The sequence below is a fragment of the Acanthochromis polyacanthus genome, chromosome 19 (genome assembly GCF_021347895.1).
Source record: "Acanthochromis polyacanthus isolate Apoly-LR-REF ecotype Palm Island chromosome 19, KAUST_Apoly_ChrSc, whole genome shotgun sequence".
Lineage (NCBI taxonomy): Eukaryota > Metazoa > Chordata > Actinopteri > Pomacentridae > Acanthochromis > Acanthochromis polyacanthus.
This window is the reverse complement of record NC_067131.1, coordinates 1,484,618-1,510,517: the sequence shown is the minus strand read 5'-3', so window position 1 is coordinate 1,510,517 and position 25,900 is coordinate 1,484,618. Positions and strand designations below refer to the sequence as shown.

The window sequence follows — 25,900 nt, the reverse complement described above, 5'->3', positions numbered from 1 at the left end:
CACAAAAAACCCAAAGAGAAACAGCCCACCTGTCTGTCCTCGACCCCGCCGTTTCCTGGAGCGTTTCCAGCTGGCCGGGGCCCAACAATCCGACACGTTTAACGAGTAGACCGGGAAAGGCCGTACGATTCTTTGACTTAATCATCCGTTCCTGCTGTGTCATTTGTGGGAGTGTAGGGGAAGTGAATATCATCACCTTTGGGGCCAGTTGGGGAAATACTCCGTTCTCACTGCTCAGACATACCTGATGCCCGTCTATTAAGTCGCGGCGCTCTAATAACACTCGTTGCTGCATCCTTTCTCTGCCCTCAGAGACAAGCCTGGACACATGAGGAGACGAGTTACGGACAGACACACAGAGACACTTCTCCCTCCACCTTTCCACCGACCTGCTCATCCTACCAACCTCAGCGACGACGTGGAATGTGAGGAAAGAACAAAAACGGACACATTTTTCACCACAATTGCTGCTTCTGACGCCTCTTTAAAAGCTCAAGACGCAGAACACGCGTGGGCTCGAGGAAACGCTCTCGTTTCTCAGATTAAAAGATTGTGAGCGATTTTGGAAAACAGAAATCGACGCCTTTCCGTGAACATAAACGCAGGAATGATGTGATTTGGCGGTATGTTAAAGTTCTCCAGCCAGACGAGGTAAAAGAACCGGTGACTGCAGACGTAATCGCAGAGGTGGTTGGAAATGGGACGAGTGTGATGTCGCTTGTAAGGAACATGATAGAATCCTAACAGAAACATCCTCGCAAAAGAGCGCTTCTTGTGCGGCAAACTTAACAAGCTTGACAGTTTGACTTTTGAGGCTTTGGCGGTTAGACGGCGGCTGACGTCTGTTCCTTAGACACATAAAACACACAGTCTCAGGCCTTTTCTGTGACCCTCTAACAGGAGTACCTTCTACTCCAGGAAAAGAACTAATACCACAGTGGGAAAACACCGTGCTACACTCAGATATTTACTTGGATAAAAATACAAAAGCAAAACAGACACAAAAGCAAAAGTAGTCACTATGCAGAATAACATATATTATTAATTAGATTATAATAACTGGTGCAATAATGTGTTCGTCACATTATGATGCAGCTAGCAAAGCTGAAGCTAACTCTGAAGTGTTACGGTAATCTAATAATACAAAATCAATAATAATGGGCAGCGACGTCATATTATTAGATTGTAGTAAAACTTACTGTATGTACATATATTGCCCCTTAAACTCAGACATGTACAAAACTACATTATCCATTTAGTGTCTATGCTAAATGCATAATTTACTTGTCGATTATATTTTGCATTATTTAACTGAATACGCAAAGTGGCTAAGAATTAAAGTAAAAGTAGAATACTGGTTAGTCATTTTGCACTGCCCACCCTGTAAGTAAAGTCCTGACATGAATTATTACATTTTATAAATGGTAGAAAACTACATTTTTTAGAATCTTACACTTTACCTTGAAGCACATTCTGATGCTCCACAATATTAGGTAGTAAAAAACTAAACAGTCACTTCAACAATATTTGGTTTATCACTCAATAGCTGCATTAACCAATCAACCCTCCTCATAGAACCAATCAAATGAACAGAGACGTTAGCCGGCGTCCAAACCTCTAAAGTGGCAAAAGGGAACTTGACAAGAAGCGACTCGGAAATGTGGCTCTCAAAGCAGAACTGCTTCCTCGTGGACGCGGTGCTCGATCATGTGCTTATAAACGGACAAACAAGTGTGGACAACATGTAGTGGTAAGTCCTCAAGAAGCACAACCACGCTTTTGCACCTATCGATCGACAGCAATCACTAAAAACATCCCAACTGTCCCGTAGTCGCTTCCCTGTTTGTGATGGATACAAATCAGTGAAATGTGAGTGATGTACTGTTAGTGCACGCTTTTGAATTGTGCTTTACACGTTATTTATTTGCTGAGATGAATTCTCAAATAGACAGAGCATCAAATTATCAAAATAAAGTGAGAAAAAAAATCTACAGAATCAGCCAATCACCAATAGAGTCGTCCAATCGCCAAACTCCACCAGACAATTCCGTGTTTACTTAAAGGCCTTTGGGCCAACCTTGAAGCAGAGGACTCACTCTGTAGTACCTTTAAGACATTTTCTTAAGAAACTCATATCAAAAAATCCCAAATCAAACTTTTAAGACTGAGCAGTGCACATTATGAATGATCCATCCCTTATGAAAATGAATAAATAAATATCACTGCTGCCCGTGAAACCAAAGAATGCAGATCAGCTTTCAAAAGAATAAACTACTGGACACCAGCTTCCAGATACTGTATGAACATACAATGAAGTAAGAAAAAAAGAAAAAGCATGAATCGCTCCTTAAACTCAGACATGATCAAAAGTAAGAACAACTTTCTGTGTTTAGTGTCTAAAGCTGTCAGATCAGGCTCCATGATCGCTATCCCACTTTCCCTTTACCCTTTCCTTCATCCCTCAGTCTTCACCTCCACATTACCCATTCTCTAATCCCACCGTCACTTTTTACTGCTTCTTAAATTGAGTGTAATGTTTGTGGATAATTGTAGGAGTGGGCGATCGGGTGAAAAGATCGTACGACAGTCTTTTGATCTAAATCGCAATTCTCCCCTCAGAATTAGCTGAACTGGTGACCACGTCGTTGGACAGTGACCTGGACCGAGAGGCTGCCGCTTCAAATGACTGCTTCTATCAGTTCAGCTACATATAGCACTCGTAATGACGCCATCTGGAAGACGAGCAGAACGTATACCAGACTGAGATTTTCCTGCCCGTTATATAAGATCACTGGATCGCCCACTCCTAACGCATGCTGTGCTGATTCTTCTTCTTCAAACGTGGGAGCCGTATCACTTGAAAATTTAAATCTACCAATAATGATGAGCTCAGAGTTTGATGTTGCAAAACTGCATCAACAAACATTCGAAGAGAGCTATTTGTGGAGCCAGTGTGTCCGTACTCTGCATTTAGCTCACAGTCCTCGCTACAGCAGAGTGAAAAAGGCTTAATTGGTTGTTTATGATGCTGAACAAAGTGTGCAGATATGACATTGATCTACAAGAAGCTTAACCCACATGTGGCCCTGCCTGTAAACCTCTCTCCTGCCTTCTGCTTGTTAAAGCCTCCCTAAACCTGCTCTTCTCCTCTAGTGTCCTTCATGGCAGTCATATCGTCTCAGTCTACACTCGGATCTCATCGTCATCATCCTCATCCATGAAGGTGAAATCTCTGTCGTCCTCTCCACGTGGTGAACTGTACTTTGCGCTGTCCGTGTCGCCATCGTGGAGGTGGTACTGGGGTTTCTCCTCTGTGACGGAGCCAGAGCTGGACACGGAGCAGCTATCCATGTTGTGGTGGTTGTTCCTGGCGTGCAGCTCCGGGGTGTAGGGATCCACCATGGCTTTGTGCTGGTACATGCTGCGAGGCGGCCGTGCAGGCGCCTGCTCCTCCGCATCATCGTCGTCTATGTGGGGGATGAGGGAAGGCGACCCGTGGCCCTCGCTGCCTTTGCCTTCCTCGTAGCCCAGATCGTCATCCTCCCAGCCCTTCTTCTCCATCACGCTCAAGATGTCCCCGAGCATGGAGGGCCCCAGGTCGATGTGGAAGGACATCATAGACTCTGCGTGCTTCATCCCGCTTCCCTTCGGCATGGATGGAGGCAAATCTGTAAGTTCGCCGAAGTTCCTCTCGTCAAACTCCGCGTCGATCGTCGCCATCGCTGCCGCTCCGTTCACCGGTTTGCTTTCGATCTCCGTCAGCTTCTTCATGGGGCTCGAGGAAACGCTCTTGGGCAGCTGGTGACTTCTGTTCGTGCCCTCATCGTTTAGGTAAGGCAGGGATATGGCGTTTTTCACAAACTGAGACGAGCCAGCAGAAGGCACCACGTTGTACTCGTACTTGTCGCCCCGGTTCACCGACTGGGACCGCTTGCTGCTTCTGAAGGTGCGGGACAACAGTCCTGGTTTGGGACCTGGGGAGCCCTGCTTGGTGTCCGGCTCCTTTGGAGGTTCCCCTGATCGGGTGCTAAGAAACGAAGTGTCCCCGAAGGCGTCGCCGCCTCGGCCCACGTGCATGGTGTGACGGAAGTCCCCCAATGGAGCGCTGATCATCTCAGCGGTCAGGTCGGCCCGAGACCTCCGCTTTGACTGGTTCAGGTTGTTCCCCAGCTGCTTGAGAATCGGCATGATGGCAGTCTCTTAGTTAGGATCCACAGATACAAATCACAGCTTAGATTTGTGGGCGTTCTGAGCGTTCCGTCCAAAGTTCTCTGGCGATTCTAAAAGATGTTGTCAAAGCAAGTATAATTCCAGGTGTTCACTGTGTGCAGCCATTCTGGTCCTTCAGCTCGGGGTTCATCTTGTGGTTGAATCAGCCTCTGAAAAAGAAAAATAGAGCACATTAAAGCAATATCAATGGTTCTATAAATCTACACAACTGGGCAAGAGATGTGGAAACATGCAGTCAATAACAGACACCATTTTATTCCAATGAAAATGCAACATCCCACTTTAAAAGCTTCTCTAAAGAGCCGTGTCTATTCATTTCACATCATCCACTATCAAATAACTTGCTTCATCACCATCAAGCACGGAAACTTTTCTCGCCAAGGCTTCAAAATGAAAGCTCACTTGAGTGGTTCTACACCAGCAAAAGCTTTTTTATGCACAAGTCTGTAAGGGTGTTATGTAATGGTGACAAAAGCCTTTCTGGTATAAAGTTCAGAGCACCGAACTTCAAGGCAGTAATAATAACCCCAGTGAAGTTTGCCGTGGTAAAGTAAGTCCCATTCAAGTTCGTTCAGTTCCTATGATACATTTTTGGGCTCTTTTCTGAAAAACTCTAATAGGCTTCTGTCGCATTCGGTTTTTCATGGGCTGCAGTGTCTGCCATTACTGCTGTGCTTTAGTTCCCATTTAGGCCCCCGACTGTTACATAACCAGCAAGACACAGGATACGGGGAGCCGGAGCAGTTCAAGCTGGCAGGAATAAAAGAATGAAGAAAGAAAAGAAATGAAGTGGGACAGCATTTTTTCAGCACGGATCGACTTACAGCACAGCTCACCAACTCCAGACCAACTACTTTCTGTTCTCACCCTCCTATCGTCAACACAAACTGTTTCCACCAGCAGCTCTCGGTGTTTTTACTTTGACAAAAGTCTCTTTAGCCTTCAAAGTCACAGTGAATATTTCGTTCTGTCTCATGAACACACACATCCACAGGTAACCTCCAGTACATTTTTTGGTCTTATGCGGTGATCCACCAACGCAAGTCTGATCCTGTACCTGCACTGATCATCTTTGACTTACTAAGCTCAGAACAGCTCAGTTTAATACTTAAATAACTCTGTCTTTCAAAGAGAATTCTGGTTCATTTCAACCTGGTGAATTCCCCATTAAAGTGGCCACTATGACTGTGTGGGTCAGGCTAGCGTTGCACTCTTCCCCTCTGTTGTAGAGATTCAAGAAAAATGAGCAGTCGTGAATAGCTGGTGAATGGAATGTAGCGAGGCAATTAGCGTGAGCTCTCTGCAGCTTTTACAAAGAAAGACCATTACTAGATGAATCATTTTAAACGTTTTACAGTCTGGCCAAAGTTAAATGCACAAATTACCCGACTGCAAGGGATCTTTTGCTAACTGCAATCTAACTGACCTGATCATCGACGGTATATTCATCCGTTTTGTTTACATGTATCCATTGACGAGCGCAATTCCAGCTGTGGAGCTACAACTAATGAAACTTCAGCTTTGTTAAACATGAGATGACGTTTCACTTCCCCAACACTCAACTCTCTATATGGTTACTAAAAGTTAACCCAGAAAGAAAAATGTAAGTTTCAGGCGGCATATCGGAGTCAACCTTCAGTCCGACTCCAAAACAACAATCAAAAAAGCTTCATGTACAAATCAGCTTTCTTTTGAAAAAGCATTAAAATGAGAGGGAACTCAGGCTAATGCCTCCCTTGGAAGCAATTTCCGCAATTCTCTGTAATGAAGGCAAAGACTACGAAGTTAAAGCCACATTAATGGGAATTACACGAGGCTGAAATAAACCGGAACTCTCCTTTAATTCTCCAGCGACTCAAAACCTTAAAACAGGCAGAATAGAATCGAGTGGAAAAGAGGTTTAAACACCCACTTATGTCCCGACGACAGTCCACTAGCTCCATGTGTTACTGACATGAACAGGGGTTTCGATTGTTTTAGCCAGACAGCAGTACCATCATTGTCAGTGTTTTCAGACTGGAGCTGGAGCCCACGCTACAGGCCATGTGCTCGTTCCCCCCAGAGAATGAATGGGAGCTTCACTCAACAATATTCCAAAAGAACGTCACCCATGAAAACATTTGCATCTCTGACAAGAACCCATTCAATTGGAAAGGCAACTGTAGCACTAGAGGGAACAGAGGGGGGTTTGATAGATGATAAAAGCTAGTGCCGTTTTTGGTTTTTTTCTTGCTTTGCTCCTCTTTCAAAAGACAGATCATCCCCATAGAGAGCTGAACTCTATCCACTGCCACGGGTTTATCTTCTCTAACAACTTCATTCAAGTTTTCTCCAGTACTTCTGGTCCTAATAGCGGAGACTCTCCTCAAACAAGGCCGAACAAAGAGCAAACGTACTTGAAGAGCTTATTTTTCGTGTTCAGGTTCGCACCCTTATCCAACTGGAATGAGGCAAGTCGTTATGAAAGCTATTTAAACAGCAACTGGATGCCAAATTATAAGATTATAGCTCTAAGCAAACAAATACGTCTGAATTCTCTGTGAGCAGAGCTGCGGTGGTTAAATTCGTACAGTAAGATCCATCGTTGGGTAAAGCCTTTATTACGTCGTGCATTGTGCAGCAGCCAATTAGTATCTGCTGCACAAAAGGCGGCTGAATGTGTGAGCGACCACCGAAGACAACTCATCAACCAACATGTTCTTCCCCGCTGGCCACAGTTTTGTATTTCTCTATGGCAACATCAGCGCAGAGTGCCGGCTACCGAGTGGGCTTCCTGTCCCTAAGCCGGCCGGAGACGGAGGGAAAGTTTTTCATCCCCTACATGGAGAGATCAGCTCATTGAGATGGATTAACCCTTCGTGGTGGCCACATGCGGGGCAGCGAGACGATCTCCACAGCGCTGCAGCTGAAGGGGAATGCTTTTGATGTGCCATGTCACCAGAAGACGTTCAACCCTCGGCATAAAAGATGTCAGTGGGTTCTCAGATATCAAAAGGTGCAAACTTCACACCTTAAGTCATTCTAGGAAATGGCCCATTTTACGTCTCTGGGAGCCCCTCTGTGTTTGATGAGGAGAAGTTTCGACCCCCCTCCCACAGGCTCATCAAGACTCATTATTGTGGGCACGACAAAAGATGAAGTATGACCTGCCTGCGGTCCTGTCATACTCAGTTTTAGCCTTTCACTACGTTACAAAAGATAAATCATGAAGAATGGCGGTGCTATGTGCAGTCTACCGTTTCAAAATAACGTTCCAGAGACTGCTTTAATGTTCTGCACATAAAACTCTGTGTTAAAGATGCTGATTTTATTTCTGTTGTTTTGGGAAATCTGTCACCGCTAGACTGCTATTTTGCAGACAAAAGGGTCCTCACATATTCATCCCAATTCTCACCACTAGAAAAATAATTAAGAGCTCATTTAGTTTCATATTTGGAGAATGTGCAGCAGATTGTTGAGGGCATGTTGAACTTGGGGGCAGATTTTATTGCAGAACAGACGAGTCTGAATGTGTTTTTGGATGGTTTTCAGTATCCATGTGATAATTTAATGTTTTTATGCCTTAATTTCGACTCGTGTTACTATTGCTGTGTTTGTTTTTGTTCCTAAGCTACATCCACAGTAAAACATGTTCAACAGTCTCCACCCTGGTGAGCGTTTAGTGCCATTTCGTCTAACATGCCTGGAAACGAATATCACATGACTATTCACGCCCGCTGGGCATGTGGGCGCCAGTGTAAACACCAAGCACAGGGACTGGTGGATAATGGTGGTAAGTACTACACAGGAAGAACAGAAATGGCAAAAAGAAAGAACAAAAACTTCCTTGACTACACATCTGTTTGCACAGAGAGCGAGCCCAGCAACACCCGAGTTCTCCGCATCTCTGCACGCTTTCCTCAGGGACTAGCTCATAGTAAAACTGGTGAAACGGGGCTTTCTTGCACCTCACAATATGTACACAAACCAAACATGGATGACGCAGGGGGAAAAAATCCACCAGGAAGTTTATCTGTACGTGACAGCATCTGCTTACTCGCTGTTTTGGTGATTTATTGCTCGTTTGTAGCATCGTGTGTTTTCAGTCTAACCCCCACAGGTTTCACAGATGCTCATGGTTTTCCTGATTTTTGGTAGTTTGCTAACGTGTATAAACTCTCAAAAATGGCAAGAATAGGGAGTGATCAGCTGAGCAGTGAATTAAAGTGTGACCACGTCCAAATTCACTTAAATGTTTTTTTAAAATCTCACGGTTTCCAGCAACGTCTAGTGTTTGTCTTCATGGACTCACACTGCTGTGAAGTCAGTTACATCTGAGGGTTTAGATTGGTTTTGGACTGTAGTTAAGTCTTTGTTTTCTCACAGAAAACAGTAAAGTGACTGAAGTGTGAGTCAGTGAATCAAAGTGAAAGTGGACGTCTGTGTTTTCAGAAGTCTGAACTTCTGCCTGTCAAAACCACGATGCAGTCCTGGAGATTCCTGGAGAACGGGGCCAACAGGGTTTCCAAATACTTTGCTTAGGGGTCCTAAACAGCAGAGTATTGTGGACAAAGCTGTAAAAACATCAGAAATTATGTGCATTAACCCTCCTGTTGTCCTCATTTACGGGCACCAAAAAATATTGTTTCCTTGTCTGAAAAAAATTCAAAAATTCAGCAAAAAAAATTCCCAAATTTCTGAAAATTTGCAAAACCTTCAGGAAGAAAATTCCAATAATTCCTAAAAAGTTTCCCTTAAATGTTTTATTTAAAAAAAGAAATCTCTCAATTTTGGCAAGAAAATTCCTGTAAATATTTTCAAAAAATGAGTAAAAATCTTCCAAAAAAAATCCTAAAAATATCTAAATCAATTACATATATATATCAGTAAAACTTCTAATATTTTCTTCAAGAACATTCACGAAATTTTTTTTTCGTGAATGTTCTTAAGAAACATTTTAATGTTCAAAAACTTCCCAAAAATGTTGAAAATGTGGACATCAGAAGTTTCACTGTGAAAATGTTTTTTCAAACTTTAAAACGGGTCAGTTTGACCTGCAGACAACACCAGGGTTAAAACACAAAAATGATCTGATTTAATTATTATTTTTAAGCATATTTCCACATGACTTTGGACCTGATGCAGCCGCCTCTCTGCCTGTGTCACAACTTAAAGATGAATTTTGAAAAATTGTCTTTTAATTAAATCTATGCATAATATTACTGAATAAACTTTTGTGTTGAAGTTTGGTGATTGTAAATTTTTACAGCACGATTTTCATTTTAAGTACAAATGCACATCAATTACAAATATCTGTTATCAATTTTCTTGATTAGTAATAATTGGTGTTGGGCCGGTAAAAATAGTTTCAGTGAATTCCTGCCAAAGACTCTGCTTTAGAGGTCATAAAATACCCGAGCAGTCTGGAGGCTACATGTAAACATAGCAGAAGTTCTGTATTAGCTTGGACGTAGCCTCAGGCTTTTGTACAGAGAGAAATGAGAACGCTGCTTCACCATTTCTTTATGTATATAGTGTTTGTTTTGTGATTTATTTTATTTTGCTCAATGTCTAAAGAGAAGGAAAAACACAATCGTAGCTCTGCATTTGCACATTCATTGTGCTGAAGTCAACACGGTGACCAGTGATTCCAGTTTGACCTGTGTGGCCCATTCCACACATGCTTCCAGTCCAGCTGGGCGCAAAACTCCACCTCATTTACAAAAGCCGGCCACATCACCATTACAGAGCTACCGATGCTGACACACACATGGAGCTGAGCACGTTTGAGCAATAAACAGGCCCAGAGATGAGATAATATTATCCAGTTTGGTTTGGTTCAGAGTTATTGCCTCAGTCATCGTGCCAGCCGGTGACAAAGCCTTTACGTAACCGAGCACTCAGAGCCACATGAGTCCTGCTCAAACTGAGACCAGCGGTGACAGGGCCATGAATGATTAAGCGCATCTTGTGTCGCCGGCGGACTCTGATGTGGGCAGAATGACCTCACAACAACCAACATGCTCATCAGCGTTCAGTCTCACACTTGTAATCCCGAGGATCACAAGCGCCCTACAGTCCTCAGCTAGCCCTGCCATACTTTCTCTCTCTCTCCGCTCACTGAAGGCTGGAAAGAGGCTTTGGCTGCTCAGCCAATCACAACTAAGCTACTGTCAGGTTAAACCAATGGCTGCACACTGACTGCAACAGTTTCTGTTTTCATCTTGAGCTGCATTTAAATTTTTATCAGCAAGACAGAGAGAGGCTATCATTTATTCACAAGGTGGAAGCTGCTATGTGAAGGTAAAGGGTGATTACACAACAGCTACAGTCTGACAGGCTGCCTGCACATCTATGGAATGTAAAAAAGGGAATGTATTTAAAAATATGCTTCCCCATTTTCTACCTGTGACAATGGAGGAGTTTATGCATCCAATTATGTGTCCACACTCCAAAGTACCAAACTATAAGACTTCCAACTCGCACTGCAAACCATCCATCCATCATCCATACACCGTTTAATCCTCATTAGGGTCATGGGGGTGGAGTCTATCCCAGCTGACTGAGGGTGAAGGCAGGGGACACCTGGACAGGTAACATTCACAATTACTGACAATTTAGAATCACCAGTTAACCTCAGCATGTTTCTGGACTGAGGGAGGAAGCTGGAGAACCTGGAGAAAAGCCACGCATGTACAGGAGAACACGGAGACTCCATGCAGGAAGGCCATGACGTGAACCGGTGATCTTCTAGCTGCAAGGTGCAAGCACTAACCACCACGCCACTCTGCAGCCCTTTGCAAACCCAAACTTTGAATTTAGTCTAAATAATGATGTCCCATAAATTAAGTAAACTGTACAGAGTATGAATGTGTCCATCAGACCTACCAGGCCTTTCACTCTCCAGGACTTAATCTGCACAAAAAACAATTGTAGTTGTCAAATAGTTATTTTTAAATCTACAATAACTGCATTTATAAATGAAACTCTTGCGTAGACGAGCTCTAAGGCACCACCAACAAAGAGCACAATGCAGATACTGGCTGTATGAGCAACAAGAAAATCTGCTTTTTTTTTTTTGCTCCAACCTTGAACCATCCACCATCTCCTCCATTGTTCATTCCTATTGTCAGCAACATTGATATGCAAATGAACATACAAGATCACCGGCGCCATCTATGACATCGCTAATCAATTAATCAATGGCGCTGCATAACAATGGAAAGTTCCTAACTCTGACAAAGATGGGGAAATTTCATTTGCAGATACTTTGTCAGGCCTCTAACCTCCAGCTCAAACGTGTGATTCCCACGGGGGGAAGGAGGAGGGCGGCAGTGTCAAAAGCAACGAAACAACAAAAGATCTGTGCGTCTTTAACATTATGAAACCCTCGTCACAGTCAGAAAAGAAAGTTAAAGCGTGCAAGAGAAGGCAGCGCTGAACGGTTATAAGCTCTAATTATTTTAAATGATTCATGTTTGTCTTACTTCACAATTATTATACTTTTTAAATCACTCCCACGGTCATCAAAAGAACTAATATATAAATAAATATGATGAATACAAAAATACTGTTATTAAATATTAAAAATGTGCTAAAACTGAAGGAATTAGGAGGCCTCATCAACTATGCATGAATCTGATTTCGACTCCCATCATGCAGCTGCAGCCTTGGTGTGAGCTCATTAGCAAAGCCTCCATCTGACTGCACTGAGCTTTTTTCTCGTGCTTCAAAGTTTCCTCCAAGCAAATCTGCTTAACTCACCACATAGATAATAGATGAAGAGATAACCCTGTTTATGCAGCATACAAACTCAGCCTTACTTCCCACCTGTAACGCCAACAAAGTGAATCAAAACGACATCCAAACCGTGTCACCGGTATCACAAGACACGACTCGTATATCATAAAAGAGTAAGACAAAACTTTTGGTACAAATATCTATCACAGCGTGCTGACAAATAGGACTGTACTCTGTTACTGCCTGCTGCACAGGGAACCAGTTCTTCCTGCTGAACTTCATATCTAGCTCTGAGCTAAACCCTGAATGACAAATGCGAGAAAATTTCTTGAACAAAAACAGACTGGAGTGTTCGGAAGGAGACAGCTTCGCCACCCATGTGTCGAGGAACATGCATATTTCACACAGGTATAGCTTTAAGTGCAGACCTTCAAAGTATGATCTCAGGGTAAACGGATCCAACGAATGCAAACACAGCCGCAGGGACCTGTCCTCAGCTCTCACAGCATATTTCTGACAGAACTCACATTACCTACTCCAAGTTTTATGCCTTCACCAACCCGTCAACTCACAGTTTGTGTCTGGATTTAAGCTCTGACCTCAACAATTCATGTTATCCTATTAGACATTTGTGTGAAATATCGTCGGAACCAGCACAGAAATTCTTAGAGTTACAGCCAAAAAGGAGTTTAGCGACTTTACAGTGACCAAAATCTAATCCTCAAGTCCAAATGAACATTTGTGCCAGACCTGAAAAAACTTCCTCCAGGCGTTCAAGAGCGTTCGAGTTCAGAAGAATGGGATGGTGAAACACAATGACTCAGGCTACAGTTTTCACCACCAAGGAGGATGACGGATGGAGAGGATTAACAGTAAAGGGTTTGACTTTAACCAGTAGCTTCTCCTGCACTGGAGAGCTCCCAAATGCCTGACTATAAGTTTCCACAAATAGCTTTGTTTTATGAGTTCAATCATCTTTTAAGCTAATTAAAGGTAGTATGCTATGGAGTTTTTAAGTCCTTCAGGGCCTCTGAAGATGGTGCTCCTAACAGCAACTCACAGTTTCTCATCAGTTGTGCTGCAGTTAATGATTATTTTCATCATCAGTTAAGCTGTAAATTATTTTTTTGATCATTAGAATAGTTGAATGGTCTATGAAATGTCAGAAAATGGTGAAAAATGTTTTGCTTTTTTTTTTTTTCCAAAAACCGGCGATTAAATTATTTAGTTTCATGCAATTGAGCAGCAAAGAAACCAAAAAAATGCAACTTTAAAAAGCTGGAATCAGAGAATTTGTACTTTTTTAACTTAAAAAAATGACTCACATTTATCAGTAATCAAAATAACTGTAAGCTATTTGACCAATCACTGCAGCTCAAAGTAAAATATTTATTATTAATCAGTTATTAGAGTAGAGTTTTATCAGGTCACACTAAGAAATTAACTGGATCTTGAGTTGAATTCTTTTTCCTTTTTTTTGCTAGATTCCGCTTGTTTGGCCTCAAAAATGACTACAACAGTTTTGGTGAACAAGAGTACAAACAAAACCTTGTCTGATTAAAATAAAACCTCCTCTGGGCTGCTTATTACGTTAATTAGCAAAGTGTTCTATGTCAGCGGGCTTGTCCTCACACAACACATGCCTACTGTTAAATTAAACTCTGGACCCTAAAGCATTCTGAAGTTAGAGTTTTAAAACAGCAGCTTGTCCTCAATAAGATCCCAAATTATGAAAAAAAAAAACTAAAGGTACATGTGCACAATAAAGTGTATATAATGCCACATCATAGAGAGGGACAGAAAGGAACTGGTGTGAAGGCTCTGTGGAGAAATGCATCAAGGTTTCATCAATATTCTATTAAAATAATGAAGCACAGAGGTCTGAGGTGTTTTGCTGTGATCACTCTGAAAGCACTTCATCTGCACCAGACTGACAATATGCTGAACACTGCTCAGGTTCATGTAAAACAGCTTTGGGAGTTCAAACGGCTGAGCCACCAAAATACACCACCATCAGCGCAACCGTTGCCCAACTACTACAAGCTTTGTGTGTGTAAACTGGAGTGTGTTTGCCTCCAGGGCCCCACTGCCACCGGGCAAAAACAAAACCACAGGAGGATTAAGAGCACCGTTCTAGACGAGAGCAAATAAAATCAGCATGCCCGGGCCGGCCCTCCAGCTGTGTGACAGGAGGCTGGGATAGCGGACGCCACACCTCCATCCATCCATACCTCCATCCATCCATACCTTCACACCTCCATCTATCCATCCATTCATCCATCCACACCTCCATCCATACATACCTACCTCCATCCATCCATCTATCCACACCTCCATCCATCCATCCATCCATCCACACCTCCATCCATCCATCCATTCATCCATCCACACCTGCATCCATCCATACCTACCTCCATCTATCATCCATCCATCCATACCTACCTCCATCTATCATCCATCCATCCATACCTACCTCCATCTATCATCCATCCATCCATCCATACCTACCTCCATCCATCCATCCACACCTCCATCCATCCATCTATCCATCCATCCATCCATCCATCCATCCATCCATCTATCCATCCATACCTCCATCTATACCTCCATCTATACCTCCATCCATCCCTTCACACCTCCATCCATCCATATATCCATCCACACCTCCATCCATCCATCCCTTCACACCTCCACACCTCCATCCATCCATCCATCCATCTATCCATCCACACCTCCATCCATCCATCCATGCCTTCACACCTCCATCCATTCATCCATCTACACCTCCATCCACACCTCCATCTATACCTCCATCCATCCATCCATCCATCCATCCATCCCTTCACACCTCCATCCATCCATCCATCCACACCTCCATCCATCCATACCTCCATCCATCCATCCATACATCCATCCACACCTCCATCTATACCTCCATTCATCCATCCATCCCTTCACACCTCCATCCATCCATCCATCCACACCTCCATCCATCCATACCTCCATCCATCCATCCATACATCCATCCACACCTCCATCTATACCTCCATTCATCCATCCATCCCTTCACACCTCCACACCTCCATCCATCCATCCATCCATCCACACCTCCATCCATCCATCCATGCCTTCACACCTCCATCCATTCATCCATCTACACCTCCATCCACACCTCCATCTATACCTCCATCCATCCATCCATCCATCCCTTCACACCTCCATCCATCCATCCATCCACACCTCCATCCATCCATACCTCCATCCATCCATCCATACATCCATACATCCATCCACACCTCCATCTATACCTCCATTCATCCATCCATCCCTTCACACCTCCATCCATCCATGCCTTCACACCTCCATCCATCCATTCATCCACACCTCCATCCATACCTCCATCTATCCATTCACCATATCTCCATCCATCCATCCATCCATCCATCCATACATACATCCATCCCAAATCTCCCACAGCTCCAGCAGCCAGCCAGTCTGACTCGGAAAAATCTCATATTCCTTTCAGTGCGTTGAACGATCCTCCTGTTACGACCCTCAAACCCAGTCCCCACATGACTGCAGTGAGTGTTGTTGTTTTTTAATCGTTCCAAATCCTGATATCCACAAGAGGAGGACAAGCTTCCAAACGATTCCTCTGTGTTTCCAGTCAAGCAGGCCTTTTATGAAGCTGTTACTCCTGCATGGTTGGACAAAGCGGCAAAAAGCGGGTGGGCTGCCATGCTGTTATCCAGCCAGAGGGTGGGGGGGAGGAGGAGGAAGAGGAGACTCTTGGCGAAAAATCTAACAGATAATGAACATGTTCCTTGATTATGAAAAAAGCTCTTGCCCAAAACAAGTCTCTTGAGAGTTTGTTTTAGCGAGGGGGGGAAAAAAGCCTGTTATTTCAGTGTATGAATAATATCCAGAGGAAAAATGAGAGGGGGCACAACCTTTCCCATGTGAAGCAATATTACCTCAGGGACTTTCCTTTAAAAAAGGGAAGGCACAGATGGAGGCACTGAAGAGAAACGCATCCTCAGAGGGGCAGTGGAGGGTGTGACCACATTCACTCAGTCATGCCAGCACAGCGACAGACGTTCTTTCACCGTGCCCTGCATAAAATGTGCCCAAAGCCTCATTACTCCTACAGTGGAGGGATTGTACTATACTCTATGTGTGTGTGTGTGCACATGAGAGTACATGTCTAATTAATCACCGAAATCCTCCCCATCAGTCTCCGACAAATAGACCGCATTCACGCCTGGTAGCAGAGGTCAGGATCCGAGCCAAGCGGTTGAATTAACCGTCCAATAGCTGCCGGTCGGTGAAACAAAGCAGAATTTCTACTGAGCATTGTTCTACAAAAAGGACAGAAAGGGAATACACAATACCCCGATGCAGCAGGGATGCCAAAGTCACAGTTGGCTTGCAGTATAGTTAATAAGTTCAGATAGTTTACTGGCCGTGATTAGTCCAAAGAAAGAAGGACAGGAGGGCAAACAAGTCGCTGAGAATGACACCTTGGGGACATAAAATATGCCAAATCACTAGAAAGATAACCCAATGCCAGTGTGGAGAACAGGAATACACAGACACACACATAAACTTTGGTAGAGATCAGCAGGAGGTTTCTCAGTGTGACTACAAGATAAGTGACCGCTTTCTGTACTGTGTCAACTTCTCAACGGCTCCTGGCCTTTTCTATCAGCAGCCTCCCCGCTGAAGTCGAGCACACATCTCAGCTATAAAGGCCCGAGGCACAGAGTCCCGACTAACAAGATGAGTTAATAAACCCCCATGGTGTTAACTTTAATGACACCAACGGCAGCCAACAAAACACAGGCCCACAAACATGCCCACTTCAAGCTGATAATAGCGCCCGACAAGCTGAAAAATCCCAGCGCAGGACGCAGATAAAGACTGGAACACGTACACAGCTCCTGCACTCGTAAAGGACATTGTTAGTGTAATTGCATCCTTGCTTGATTTACCTCCATCCACTGTGGTTTTGTTAGTGCTGTGAGTGTAAAGAGAAGCCTTGCTGTGAGCGAGCATGTGTTTAAGTTCTTGTTAAAGTGGTTCTCAGGAAAGTCCGATAAGATAAGAGCCGATCACCGTGCATGTAGCGGACTAATGGGCGACACATAAACACGGCAGCTGCTCCTATCATTAAGGGTTGAATAAGCCTCAAGAATAGTTTGTATAAAGCCTGTATTTTACACATTTACAGGTTTATAGGTCATTTTTGGGGGTCTATTAGAATATGTTTACATGCTTGAAAGATTGCTAAAATAAGAGCAAGTTTCATTAATTGGACTTTTGGACATTTATCCAAACATAATTTACATTTTTTTTCATCAAAAGGTCAAAAAGAAGAAGAAAATACATAGACTTCGGTCATATATAGTAATACACACTCTGCCTTTACTGTACGCAGACCTACCATCCTTACTGATGCGTATAATTACCTACAAAAATGACCATTTTGAGCCAAGAAAAACCCTAAGTTTGTTACATGGTGACATAGATAAGCAGCAGAAAAAAAGCCAGGACTAAAAACAAGGAATATCAGACAGATATGGTTCAGTGTTTTCTGTTTTCTGGAAAGAATAACTCCTTTTGATACGGACTTTGGGCCCTATAAGTTTGCAAACCTTCTAAATAATCAAAAAAATCTTTATAATAAGAAAGAAAACCAGGAGTCTGTTGATTATTTAACAGATATTCTGTCAATAACACCTCCCTTTGGCTTCACATTTGGGTTGTGTAAGCTTTCAGACCGTTTAAATGCACAAAAAGCTATTTATCACTAAAAGAAAGAGGAAAACCCCAAAGCACATAATATGAGCTCTTTAAACTAGACGTCAGTGGATTAGTGGGTTGATATTCTCCCAATCAAATACCTTTTTCACAAGAAAAATGCCGTACATTCACTGGTTCTAACTTGAATATCTGTTGTTTTTCACCTCGAGTTTTGGGAACATCTTAAACTTTTATAACAAATGATAAGAAAAGTGCCAGATCCTGAGAGCTTTTGTGAATCACCATCTGATGATGACACCAGGGACGTCTTTGAAGTGCCATCAGTGTCATCTCACTGCGAGCACTCTCTCTTTGATTTGGTTTTCTTAAAGACATTCGGCATGCCACTTTGATTTGGCAATCAGGCAACAACTTTGATTTTCTGGAAACTCCAAGCATGAGGTTTTAATTAATGAAGTCCACACACACACACACATGGCCTGCTGTGGCTGTGGACTCTGTGTGTGTGTGTGTGTGTGTGTGTGTGTGTGTGTGCGTGTGTGTGTGTGTGTGTGACCAATAAGTTTAAAGTCCATGAACTGCTTCTGTTTGAAGTTCCTCAAATAGGTTCGAGGTTATCGGGGAGAACTGGCCTCTGTTCGCTGAGTCACAAGCGTGTAGTTTAAAAATAAATACACACCCTGTTGGCTCCCAAACGACACACAAAATTCTCAGTAACTGAGTAGCCGACAATGTCACACAAAGTACAATAGAAAGAACAAAAAAAGCTGCACAGAGGAAGGCGCTAACCAAACCCTTCTGGCACACCCAACCCGCAAGCATGTACGCAAAAAGGAAACCGATAAATGCACGTACACACACACAAACACACAAGATGAGGCTCAGAGGTGTCCCACATAAACAACACCCACTATTTATAGCGATTCATTTAATACAAAGACACAAAGCCCTTCGATCACTATCTATCAAGGTATTGTAACGTCCACTCACTGCACACTACCGCCGACCTGAAAGTGTCCTCTGGAGGCTCCGGCAGGAAGATGTGTGGGTCCTTACTCATAACCAAAGCAGCAATTCTCACAAGACAACCATGATAAGATCCACAATAAGCTCAGTGACTGTCCCCGTCTCCTGAACTGCTTTCCCGGCATGAATGTGTCATCCAGTGGGCACAGAGGTGACCACGGTGAGGCCAGCAGTCCTCCTTTGTCTTTTCAGTGTGCTTGAGGGAGAAACCACCTGTTTCTGAGCCTCTGCAGAGCCGGAAAACAATGAGGCCTCACTGGACTGTAAAAAGGCCGGAGCTGCCAGCTGCACGCCGCCCGTTACGTCTGTTTTCAATATATGACCCAGTCGTAGTCGAGTCAACAGATATTACACAACCTAATCCTGTTGTTGAAAGTAATATTGTGACTGTGGGTGGAGGAGAACTATCTGCAATCATACGTGGTTACTGATTAACCGGGTACTAGTGCTGATGATGCTGGAATGAGTGCAGTCGGATGAGAATTCTAACACACACCAAAGAGGAAAACCGTCTCTTTTTGGACTGTTTCATTCAATAATTTGATGAATCTCTGAAGACACTTTCCAATTTGCTTTATTACAGGTGAAGGTAATATTTCATGCCGTTTTTTTATGCTAACAGGGAAATCCCAATATTTGTCAACCTAATTACTATTTTGTTTGATTACTATCCATGATGAGAAAAAGACTGGCTCTCCTTGAAGAGTGACTCACAAAATAACTTTGATAAGTTCAGGTTTCACAGGAATCAGCTCAAACATCTGTCCTTGAGTTTGACCAAAGCAGCTCGCCAGTTATTTATCTTCATGTGTGGGAGGCTTCAAAAGTCCATTTCCTACAAAACCCAGTGCGGACCGACATAAAAAATGAGATCCAGATTAACTAAAAATTCTCAGTGAACTACCAGGTGTCAAAATCACCGCAACCAAGCTGTGACACATGTTCCAAAATATGTCTGTGTGACGACGTAGCGCAATGACAAAGGATTCCACAGAATGTGAGACAGACAGGCGTGCCACCTGATGATAGATATTGTTGTTCTGTGGTGTTCCTACATACATGTGAAGCCAAAGAGGATGTTCGGAAACTTTTGCAATGTGCGATCAACCCACCAAGGTTAGCCGCACTCAGACCCGCCTTCACCTCAGACAATGATCACTATCCCAACAGGTTCTACAGCTCTAAACAATACACCTTCAGGACATCAACAATGCCAGGTGATGCAAGACAGGAAGCATTGTGTTAGAACATACAATAAATCTTTTATCGTATTGTAGCACATCTTTAATGAATGCATCATCTAATTTGAGTGGGTGTTTTCAAGAAGGGATCGAAGTGACCTCGGTGTTAAGCGCTGTTACAAAACACAGGAAAATGATTCCTGTTGAGCTGGTTATATCCTCTACAATGGTCATGTTACACTGACCGTAACCAAAGCAGGCAGAGATGCATACGGGTTTCTACAGAAACAGAAAGTGGCCTCTTTTACGGGAACAGCCTCGATATGTTGTTGTCAAATGGGATTATAAAAGACCCGTGTTTTCACTGTGCCACAATTAGCTCTGGTTTCTGTATAAATAATTCAATAATCCATTTTCCACCATACAGGTGAAACATGCTTATGCTACTCCTAATTATGTTTTGAAATCAGGTTTCTACAAATATTTGCTCTGTCTTTGTGGATTACCGGACATTTGTGGGTCTAAATCCTCTTAAAATAACACAAGGTGAAGGAAAGTCCATCACTCTTCGGCTAACCTGGTCTTAGACTTCACACACATGCAGCAGGAGTTTAGAGGCTGTGAGCAGAAATCTTTTTAGCAGACCCCAGGTCTAAATGAGTGCATTTTTTCATGGACTTTCTGTTTTGCAGATTCTGATTAATAGGCCTCCAGTTAATGTGTTTTTCTTTTTTGCGGTTCGAAGTTAAATGTATTCTGCACAACGCCAGAGGAAAGTGATGTAATGTTGGATTTTGTCTCCATGTAAAATCTTCAAAGATGAACTCAAAACATCCCCAGCATGACTTCTCTTGAAAGTCCAAAGAGCTTAATGCTTTCGTAGCAGGCGGGGTGAATCCTGTAATTGTCTGAGACAAAACAACTCTCCACAGGGAGTTCAACACGAGCCTCTGTGTCTTCTGGCATCAACAGCTAAAAAAATTACACATCCTTCACTTGTGATGTGATTAATACTTCACAGAACTGCTGGGATTCCACAGTGTCGGAGCTCTACAGTGTTTATTTATACTGATTTATAATAAATTATTTATAGCCAGGACTAGAAAAAAATGACCTTTTGCTCTAGGCAAACTGCCCTCTCCCCTCTCTGTGGAAATTTAGAAGACACCCTAATCCATTTTTTATTATGGTCAACCAATACGGGTTTTTCAACATGATGCCGGTGGCGATATTCAAAGCCAGTATCATGTTGTTGTAGTTTGTTTTGGTATCTATCTATATTAATAATAACAAATGAAATGCAGGATTGCTACATTTATTAAACATCTGTTTAAGCAGCAGTCCGTCTGCAGTGCACTTACTGGAAACTTAAAAATGTATTACATAAATAAATGTCCACCCTAATCAAGAAAACAGCCTTTGTAATAAAGGAATAAAATAAAAATAAATGAGATTTCAGTGCACTTAACCCTGCAAAACCTAAACATAAAAAAACAAAAATGATAGATTGATCAGTCACATTTTTTTCCATTGTCACTGTTGTAGAAATGATCTGTCAACATTTTTGTCTTTTTTGCGCCTACAATTTAACTGAACTGAAGCCACAAAAAGCTCCAAATGTTCAGGAACTCCTCCATCATTACCCGTTGATCTCCTACAGAGCTTGGGATGAAGGTGAACGGGCTAACTATCTACTTAATCGTCTCCCGAGGCATGGGAAGCAACAGGAACCTGCGATGTCACATCTGACTCTCGTTAGCCAATTGTTTCTCCTCATACATTAAACCTCGGCATAATATGGAATCCATACGCGCACACAAGCAAATAAAACGCCAACTCACACGGAAATGAGTTGCCGTTGTCTGCTTTTACTAAGTGCATGAGAAACTGCCTGAAGTTAATGTTTTCATGGGCGCACATGAGCCTGTGTCCATCCCCCACCGCTGCACGCCCTCCTTCCAATATAAAACTGTACTGACCTCAGAGTTGGGAAAGTAGCCAGCTTCCTCACAACGCAGCAGCAGCAGCAGTATCCTCCAGAGCAAACTCAGACGGCCTCCGCTGCAAAAAAAGGCAGAGTCAGAGATGACACACACATACACTCCCCTCCCCTCTGACTAGGCTGCACACACAATGGATCCTGATGGAGAGATATCTGCCTGGCAGCTCTGGAGAAGCAGCAGACTATGGAGCTGAAAGGCCTGAAGTGTGTGCAGTAAGGCAGCTGGTGTTGTCATTGGAAAGTAAGACTCTGAAAGCCAAGATGACGACGTTAAAAGTGAAACAGTGGCAGCAGATTGACCTGGCTCTGACTAGTTAACTTCCAAGAGTTCCTCCTCCAACTGCCTCATTTCTCTTTATCGCAAAGTCGCCAGAAAATTGTGTAAATGATTCATCAAGCAAAATGAGAATACACCGGCCGACCTGGGGGCTGTTGTTAAGGTGTGGTTGTGTGGTTGTGTACGATGGGGTCAGAGGGCGACCGCTGCACAAAGACGACACAACAGCAAAGCTCATTACTCAATATGTCCTCCTGCTTTTGTCCACGCTGACAGTTTAACAAGAATGAAGAGCTGATTACTGAGGATGAGCGAGGAATAATGACACAGAACGTTATAAAACGGACCTGCACACTTTACGGTGAGTGCAGTTAAAAGTTAAAGCCTTCAAGCAGGGCGTGATGAATGAGGCCGGGCAGGTATACAGCCGTGAAGCTGTGGCAGCTTCTTCAGTGAATTACCCAGTTCATCGGGCATGATGACCACGAGGCTCAAGTGCCAGGGAAAACACAAACAGGAAAAAACTCACTAATGATGCGGGACGGTGGACTAGACTTGTGGGTGAGGGATGTTTGTAGAGCTCTTGTAGATTCCCTGAGATTTTACGGTGTTTCTGCTGTGATCCCACTGCATGGTATTAGTGTTACGTAATACTCAGTGAAGAGAACCGATGCTCATAAGTCCATCTGCTCCCGCGATGATTAAATCATATCCTGTCCTGAAGCTGAAAATAGTTATTGGGACACTTACTTCAGCTCTCTGCAACCTAGTTCCAAATATTAACTGAGGAATCTACACCCTGACTAAGTTTATTTTTTCAAATTTGTGAGCCCAGAGGTTTGTGGACGCCTGGTGACTCATAATAAGCCTCTCCAATGTGAAACTTTCATTGCTGTTTAACCCATTTAATGACCCCTTTCGCTTGCTTATTGTGATTTTGGCCTTGCCTCAAAGACAGATAATTATGTAACGCCATATTAAATTATACAAAAAGCAGGAGTGCTGCCTGCCAAAATGTAATCGGGTCAGTAATCTAACACTTCTATACTTGGAGGTCCCTTGATAGTTAAAGAAAAAAGTCAAAAGTATGGGAGTTTTGCACAACTTTATGGCCATGATTCAAGGAAAATAGTTCAAAACTGTTATTTGTAATAACAAAGTGACACACAGATGAAGTAAGCAGAGATGTTGTGAGTATTTGTAATCAAGATTTTATCATTAAATGACTGTTTGCCCCCAGAAATGCTCCTTTTAAAACTTCAGTGTTGACTTTTTATCATGTTAACCTTTACTTTCAGGTCCAGGCCGGCCTGATGGAGGACACCCAGGACGCCAGAGGGCTCATTGTTGTGTTTCCATATGGGAGAGCCAGGAGCTCGGTGTGACTGCCAGGCGCTGATTGTCCACAGGCAGATTTGACATTCAAATGAGATGCAGATTTCACACCGTTGGCTTTAACTTCAACCCAAACGTCTGTCCTCTCTTAACCCGAACTTTGAAAACTACATTAAAACGCACCGAGCGCAGCACCAGCGTTCAAAGTCAAAGTCGGAGAACTAGCTTAAATACAACTAAACAATTACAGCTAACTCATCAAAAACAACACAAGAAGGAGGAAGAAGTTTTACCTTTTTTTTAGTTTTCTCCTTTCTTTTACTCGACGGGGAAGTTTTTTAGGCTCGTATTCCGCTCAACTTCCCGGGGGATTTTAGCTTTAGCGTCCTCCAGGAGACTTGCAGCAGGACAGTCCCCGTGTTGGTGCTTCAATGTCCGTGTAGTTTTGGATCTGTGTGTGGCGCACAAAGCGGCCCTCCCCCTCCTCTCATGTGCCGGAGAGAGAGCACCACCTCCCGCTGCGGTTTAAAGGGACAGACCGCCATTATCCGGAGCTCATAACAATGGACCCAACTTCAACTTGGTGGGGGCTCCGGCTTTTATGTGCGAGCTACGGGGGGCTACCAAGCTCGCTCTGTTTAAGAGTAATGGCTGTGACAAAACTATTCAAACGGTTCAGTGAGAAACACTCACCACAACGAAAAAAATAAAAGTACAGTTCAACACTTCTACTATTTATTTCTACTGTTGATTAAGACTGTGGACTGACATAAACAAAGCAACCACCAACTGCCAGTTAGCTTAGCCTAGCTTAAGCATAAGATAACCGCTAACATGGCTCTGACCCAATAAGTTACTTCACAATAAGTTAGTTTACATGTTATACTTCTTGGTCAAAATGTCTTTAATTGCTATCAGTTCTAGAGATCAGCTTCTCATTTTTAGATATCCTGAATTAAGTTTGAACTATGGACAAACTGTGGACAAGCTAGAAACACACCATAAAGAAAAAAAAATAAAGGTATAGTTACTTAGAACTGTCAGTTAGCTTAGCCAAGCTTAGCTTAGCTTAGCATTTTGACACTGCAAACATTGCCCTGAACAAAAGATATCTACTGGCTTATCTAAAACACACATATTTGGTAATTGGATGAGCTAAATAATGGCAAGTTGTAATTCCAGATTCAGATACATACAACTTTATCCTGACTAGTCATACTTGTAGTTCTTGAAATCCCATCAGTTCTAGTAATCTACTTGACCTTTTTAGATATCTTAGACTGAGTATGAACTACTGACAAGCCACTTTAGGAATCAATAGTCACTCTACTGTAGACAAATAAAGTCACTTTGATCATTGATGTATATGGGGTTTTCATTGAAGATATCTACAATTCAGTTTACAGACGTGTGCAGCTGAATTATGTCAAAAATAACATTTCAGACATCCACTGTGCCATGAGGACAAAAAACATCACTTTTGCATTTAATGTGTATGAGGCTTCCCATTACAGAGGCCTACAGTTCAGTTACATATATCTGTGACGTGAACTGCAGATATTTGCAGCTTTATTATGACTAGTTGCGGTCCCAGTTTCAGATATCTTCAGTTTAATTCTGATGTGTCATAATTCTTGTTTAAGATAATCCATTCAAGATATCTGCATTGTTTTATTTACAGTTTCAAATAGACAGAGCAAAACTGTAGATATCTCAAACTGGTGTTCTACCTAGACAGAATATTTACAGATGGGCCTGTCTTGGATTAAGTTTAGACTAGGCAAAATGACGTTGCCCATATCTGTAGTTACATCAGAAGCTACATAGTCAGAGGCAGCTTGGTTTTCAAGCATAGCTATTATGGTACCATAATGGTAACCATAACAGCTTGCTATCTGACAAGTCATTTTACTGCCATGTCAGGGCAGCCTGAGGCCAAAGTTCTAGTAAATTTTGACCACAAGCCTCTTATGAATGAAGCCCTTGTTCTCCACAAACTCCACAAATTGCCATTTTCTAACAGTCTTATCCACCACAGCAGCCACCATTATGCTGCTGCTAACACTTTGCTTTGCCGGGTCAGTATCCAGTGGGAAGCCTTGCATGAGCAACTGCATGCACAGCAATTCAGACTAGTCATAATGACATTCGAGATATCTGCAGCTATTATTTGGACTAGTCAAAACTGAATTCCAGTTGTTCTGAGTGGTCGGAATTAAACTTTTTGTTGTTGATATCTGTAGTTTAAATTCCGGACAGTCAAACTCAGCTACTGAATGTTAAAACTGTTTGCTGTACATGTTAGCAGGTCATCTTTCTGGATAATGAGTTGGACTTCATTAGGTTGCTAGGTGACCAATGGAGTCT

General features: G+C 42.9%; 2 protein-coding genes across 6 annotated transcripts in view; one reads left to right on the top strand and one right to left on the bottom strand.

The window, feature by feature from the left end:
* Window positions 1-25,900, top strand: part of rpl38 (ribosomal protein L38) — a 1,167,099-nt gene that overhangs the window by 504,372 nt on the left and 636,827 nt on the right. The gene's annotated exons all lie outside the window — the stretch shown is intronic.
* On the bottom strand, window positions 1,903-24,016 carry cdc42ep4b (CDC42 effector protein (Rho GTPase binding) 4b). 2 transcript variants are annotated; one of them, XM_022211037.2, is made up of 3 exons: window positions 23,827-24,016; window positions 21,899-21,980; window positions 1,903-4,379 (listed from the first exon to the last, which is right to left on the bottom strand). In XM_022211037.2, exon 3 carries the CDS (start codon window positions 4,186-4,188, stop codon window positions 3,184-3,186), a length of 1,005 nt encoding a protein of 334 aa, XP_022066729.1. In that variant the 5' UTR covers window positions 4,189-4,379; window positions 21,899-21,980; window positions 23,827-24,016; the 3' UTR covers window positions 1,903-3,183. The 2 variants fall into 2 exon arrangements, with proteins under 2 accessions (XP_022066729.1, XP_051795294.1); XM_051939334.1 differs by lacking the exons at window positions 21,899-21,980; window positions 23,827-24,016 and adding an exon at window positions 15,405-15,629.

Coding starts and splice junctions, on each gene's coding strand:
- cdc42ep4b (XM_022211037.2), bottom strand. CDS start 4,188: ATGCCGATTCTCAAGCAGCTGGGGAACAACCTGAACCAGTCAAAGCGG.